We start from the raw sequence: 6,000 nt of genomic DNA, 5'->3' as shown, positions 1-6,000 counted from the left end.
TTAGGCAAAAATTTCTTTGTACTGTACCTAAAACTTTTCCATAGGTTTGAGATTGTTTCAAAATATTTTTTTAAGATTTTATTTATTCATTTGACAGAGAGAGACACAGTGAGAGAGGGAACACAAGCAGGGGAAGTGGGAGAGGGAGAAGCAGGGAAACCGATGCAGGGCTTGATCCCAGGATCCTGGGGTCATGACCCGAGCCAAAGGCAGACGCTTAACGACTGAGCCACCCAGGCGCCCCTGTTTTAAAATACTTTTAATGTCTTATGATGTTTTAAAAAACATGATGAATTAAAATTCACGACAATAATAGCACACAACAGCAGCTCAATTTATAAGGGAATAAAATGAGTTAGAGAATTGAAAGGTCCTTACATTAAGCAGTGGTAAAAGTAGTAATTGCAGGTAGGTTCTAGTCAAAATCCATGTAATTTTTAGGTTCACAACTAAAAGAATAATAAAAGAACGTATTACCAGTAAACTAAAGATGGAAAATAGAATAATAAAAAACACGACATACTTAATGGCTCACTTCTAAAGAATGCAGTATGGGAAGGGGAAAACATAATAACTTTACAGTGAAGTAACCTGGCAGATACCATCTTAATCACGGTTAATATGACCAGTGATAAGTCATTTTATTAGCAGGCACCCTCTGATATGATGTGATGAGAAATGCACTTCATCTCTGTGGTGCACTCTCTCAAAACCCAATAACCTAATCTAATCATGAGACAAACCCAAATTGAAGGACATTCTACCAAATGCCTGACAAATTCTGCTCAAAACTGTTACAGTCATGAAATTCAAAGACTAAGAAACTATCACATATCAGGGGAGACTAAAGGCATATAACAACTAAATGCAATGTGGTATTATAGACAGGATCCTGAAGCAGACTATTTAGAGTATTACAATTCAAATAAAATCTGAAGGTTAGTTAATAAAGGTGTAGAAATGTTCATTTCCTAATTACAACAAATGAGAACATTCGGGAAAATTGAAATTAGGGGAAATTAAACCTTGGTGAGGGGTTTACAGGAACTTTCTATACTATCTTTGCAACTTTTCTGTAAACTTTAAAGTATTCCAAAATAAAAAGTTTATCTAAAACAAACTTCATAAATATAAAAGTACATAAGACATGAAAAAAAGAAAAGAACAGGTATAATAAATAGGCAACAAAGAGAAGGATGCCAGACATAAATCTAAATATGTCAATAATTAACATTAAATATTATTAGACTAATGTCCCAATTAAAGAAATGGTCCAGGGGTGCTTGGCTGTCTCAGTCAGTAGAGCATGCAACTCTTGACCTCTGGGTTGTGAGTTCAGGCCCCACATTTGGCATAAAGCTTACTTAAAAAAAAAAAAAAGACTCAATCCAACTGTAGAAAAAAATCAACCATATGCTGCTTGTAAGAGATACGTTTTATTTATTTTTTAAAGATTTTATTTGTTTATTCGAGATAGAGTGAGAGTGAGAGAGCAAAAGCAGGGGGAACAACAGGCAGAGGGAGAAGCAGGCTCTCCATCGAGCAGGGAGCCCAGCCATACTGCATTCTTTAGAAGTGAGCCATTAAGTATGTCGTGTTTTTTATTATTCTATTTTCCATCTTTAGTTTACTGGTAATACGTTCTTTTATTATTCTTTTAGTTGTGAACCTAAAAATTACATGGATTTTGACTAGAACCTACCTGCAATTACTACTTTTACCACTGCTTAATGTAAGGACCTTTCAATTCTCTAACTCATTTTATTCCCTTATAAATTGAGCTGCTGTTGTGTGCTATTATTGTCGTGAATTTTAATTCATCATGTTTTTTAAAACATCATAAGACATTAAAAGTATTGCCTTCACACAGGTTAACTCAGAAGACAAAGGAGCTCTGGTTAAGCCAGTGGAAGCCATCAGGACCAATTACAATGATAGATACAATGAGATCTATTGTCTTTGGGAAGGCAATGTCTTGGTTCCAAAGTTGATGTCTCTCAATGCTAAGTTAGAAAAGGCAAAGGCTAAAGAACTGGCCACCAAACTGGGCTGAGTGGATGCTGTCGAATTTTCTTTACATAGAAGTAATAAAAAGTTCTCTATAAATAGATAAATACATACATACATACATACATACCTAGAAACAAGGTGTAGCCCATACACAGGGGGAAAAGCAGCTTATACAAATTATCTGCAGGAGGGCCTCCATGATAGATTTAGTACATATGGACTTCAAATAAGCTATTAAAAATATGAACTAAGGGACGCCTGGGTGGCTCAGTTGGTTAATCGGCTGCCTTCGGCTCAGGTCATGATCCCAGCGTCCTGGGATCAAGTCCCACATCGGGCTCCTTGCTCAGCGGGGAGCCTGCTTCTCGCTCTGCCTCTGCCTGCCACTCTGTCTGCCTGTGCTCACTCTCTCTGACAAATAACTAAATAAAATCTTTTAAAAAAATATGAACTAAAATAAACCTTATTTAAAGAATAAAAGGAATGTGTGATGACAATGGCTTATCATCACATAGGGAACATTAACAAAGAGATATGAATTATAAAAAGAAATAGATAAAAATTCTAGAATTAAAAGGTACAGTTGAATTGAAAAATTCACTCAAGGGACTCAAAAGCAGATTTGAGCTGATAGAAGAAAGAATCAGTGAACTAAAAGGTAGATCAATAAAGACTATCCAGTCTAAAGAAACAACATGTAAAAAAAAAAAAAAAGAAGAAGAAGAAGAAAACTAAAGAACGTCAAAGGCCTGAGAGACACCATCAAACACACCACATATGCATAATGGGAGTTCCAGAAGAGAAGAGGAGGAAAGGGGGGCATAAGTACATGAAGAAATAATGAGTGAAAACCACGAATCTAATGAAAAGCATTAATCACAGCATCCAAGTTAATGCTCTACACCCAATTTACATCCAAGTTTAATGAATTCTGAGTAGAACAAATTCACAGATATTTATAGCTAGAGAGGGAAAGCCAAAGAGAAAACCTAAAAATAGCAAGAGGAAAATCACATGTGAACCACAATGAGATTAACAGCTGACTTCTCATCAGAAACAATGGAGAAAAGAAAGTGGTATTATGACATATTCAAATTGCTTGGGGAGAAAACTCCACCAAGAATTCTAGGAGTCAGGTCACTGTGGCAACAGTTCATGACAACACTTTCTCCTCCCCAGCTTCTGGGTGTCCCTTCAGGCCTTCTGCTGTAAGCTGTGCTGAGGAGAAGGGTGTGGCAGGTCTCTGACCTGACGCCATGGGGGACGGTAGAGGGGACAACTTTGAAGGTATGAGCACTGATCGCCTTAAACTGGAGTTATTGGAAGAAATCCATATGAAAGACTTGGTACAGCTCTCAGTACTTGAAATAAGACACAAGATAGTGGAACTGGAAGCCAAACTCAATACTAACAATGAAAGTGGTGAATGGAAAACCCGTTATGAAGCACAACTTGAACTGAACGTTCAACTAGAAAAGCAAATTGTTACTCTCAAAGAGAAAATGGAAAAAATCCGTGGAAATCCTTCAGATAGACTAGCTTCTATTCGTGTCTATGAGAGAATGCCAGTGGAATCCTTAAATACATTACTTAAACAGCTAGAAAAAGAAAAAAGGAGTCTTGAAAATCAAGTGAAAAACTGTGCCCTTAGACTGGAACAAGAGTCAAGAGCTTACCACAAAACCAGTGATGAACGCCGCACATACCTAGCTGAAATGTCTCACATCTCTGGCTCACACCAAGTTTCTAAAAGGCAACAGATGGATCAATTTCATAGAATTAAAGAGAATCATGTGAAAGCAGGAAGACATAATCCAGCTAATCAGAAGATAGTAAATGCCAAGAAAGGACCAGCAAAAAAGATCACAAGAACAAACCATCTTCCAAAACTCAATCCATGATCCAGAACTGGATGGATTTCTATTTCTTCCCTTTATTCATATGTAACATTCAACTTGTGAAGTTCGAGTTCAGTGCATTTTTCAGGGAATGAAATAGATTTTTTAAAAAAGCTATTAAAACTTCTTTAGCTCCTCTTCCAGCTGTTTGTTCCTTTATCTGCATGAAAGTAATTTTTTAGTAATCTAGTTTAGTTTCAAAAATTACTCTAAAAAATAATTTTAGTGACTCTAATATATCTAATAACAGTTTGTGATTCTTAAAAAGTCCTAGAGAACCTGAAGGTTATCATCATTATATTTTCTTTTTAATAACCTTCCCATGATATGCTTTGATAGGTAACATTGCTATTGTATTTGGTTTCTAGTCGGCTGTAATCTAAAAATGTGAGCTCGGGGCGCCTGGGTGGCTCAGTTAGTTGGGCGTCTGACTCTTAATCTCAGCTCATGTCTTGATCTCAGAGTCATGAGTTAAAGCCCAGCATTAAACCCACTTAAAAAAGTAAATAAATAAAATTCTTTTAAAAAAAAATCTGAATTCACCAAAACTTTTTGCTATTTTAGGCTGTATCGTGTTCATTTTTTTAAGCCCAAAGCTTAAACAAGGCTGCAAATCAACTGCATTTTAAACTTTGGCTTGAAGTATCATGGTATTGAGGAAATAGCTTTCAATTGGGAATCAGCTTGGTTATAGTCCCCACTCTGCCATGAACTTATGAGATTTGGGGAAAGCCCCTTTACCTCATCTTTATTTCTTGTACCTGTAAAATGACTGAGGCAAACTATGCAACTTCTAATGCTTCTTACCATTCTAGAAAACGAATATGTATTCAGCTACAGGATCCTGCCACTTAGCACACAGTGAATTAAGTCATGTTTGTGATGCTTATTAATTCATAGTAATGAGCTCATTTTGGGGGCCAAACTTGGCCAGTGTCAAGTCTAGAAGTGGAGATAGAATGAGGACAGGAGACAGTTCTTCTAGAAAATTTATTAAATTCTCCTATTTATGTTTAGACTGTTTTTGTAATTGTAACATAGATCTGCAATACACATATAATTTATTTGCTCAACTTCATAAGTGAATTTAAATTCCCAGAAATCACCCAATGGTCAGTATAACTTTTAGCTAATGGCATTCTCACGTTGTCTCTGGCACTAAAACCTAAATTCTATTCAGTATACTAGTAATGAATACCAAATGCATTTCTATAAATATCTCAATAGTTACTCACTTTCTTTAAGGAGAATGCATAAATTCCATATAGCCAAATAATTCTTTTATATGACTGTAAAATATAATGCAGTGAAATATAAAGTCACTTCCTATAAATTACTCTAGATTGGAGTTGTTTGGAAATATTGTCTCCTATTCTTAATTAAGCTAACTGCAGATACCAGATACAATGGCCCATATTATCAAACAAGTCCTAGATTTTTATGCTTTATACCATCTTTCTTAGCATTAGAAATAAATTGATAATCTTAATATTAGTAGTAAATAGAATCACAGATCATCACTGAAGAATAAAAAAGGTGGTTTTTTTTCCCTATCTTACAGAGGTAGGCCATTGTAGGGACTGAGTTAAAAAACATTTAAAATTATCTCAATCATTGTGATGGTCTATTGAACAGCTTAGCATGGGGATCTATCACGTTTAAGTGTTAGTTCTGTAGGTGCTTCTTTTGAATACTTTCCAGATATCAGAAAGTGTCTCTTAAACACGATGATGGAATGTTGATGAGGTAGTGTAAAGGACTGAAATGAGAGACTGTCAAGATCCGTATTCTGATATCAGTTTTGCCACTTCTAAGCTTCTGACTATAAGCAAATCACTTTTCATTGCCTCATTTCATTATGTATAGAGCTGGGAATATTTACCCTACCACCTTGGGATTGCTGTGTGGATCAAGGGTACTTACTGAACATTTATTTATTTACTTCTTTATACCTTATTTCCCTCTGAAAGGTTGCCACTAAATTTAGAGGTATAAAAGCAACATCCACAACATAGAAGATGAAAATAAAAGTTAAACAGTTTTGCAAGAATTTGTGACTAAGCAAAACTCTAGCTTTAAGCTTTCTAACAGC

At 35.6% G+C, this 6,000-nt stretch overlaps 1 protein-coding gene across 1 annotated transcript; it reads left to right on the top strand.

Annotated features, from left to right (window-relative positions):
* Positions 1-3,160: 3,160 nt before the first annotated feature.
* Positions 3,161-4,033, top strand: LOC125092190 (coiled-coil domain-containing protein 169-like). Its single transcript, XM_047716546.1, has one exon. It carries the CDS (start codon positions 3,267-3,269, stop codon positions 3,909-3,911), a length of 645 nt encoding a protein of 214 aa, XP_047572502.1. The 5' UTR covers positions 3,161-3,266; the 3' UTR covers positions 3,912-4,033.
* The last annotated feature ends 1,967 nt before the right edge of the window (positions 4,034-6,000 follow it).

Source organism: Lutra lutra, chromosome X (genome assembly GCF_902655055.1).
Source record: "Lutra lutra chromosome X, mLutLut1.2, whole genome shotgun sequence".
Taxonomy (NCBI): Eukaryota; Metazoa; Chordata; class Mammalia; order Carnivora; family Mustelidae; genus Lutra; species Lutra lutra.
The sequence above is the reverse complement of the archived record's forward strand: the minus strand, read 5'-3'. Positions and strand labels throughout refer to the sequence as shown.

Excerpts from the sequence above, each read along its gene's own strand:
- LOC125092190 (XM_047716546.1), top strand. The coding sequence starts at position 3,267 with ATGGGGGACGGTAGAGGGGACAACTTTGAAGGTATGAGCACTGATCGC.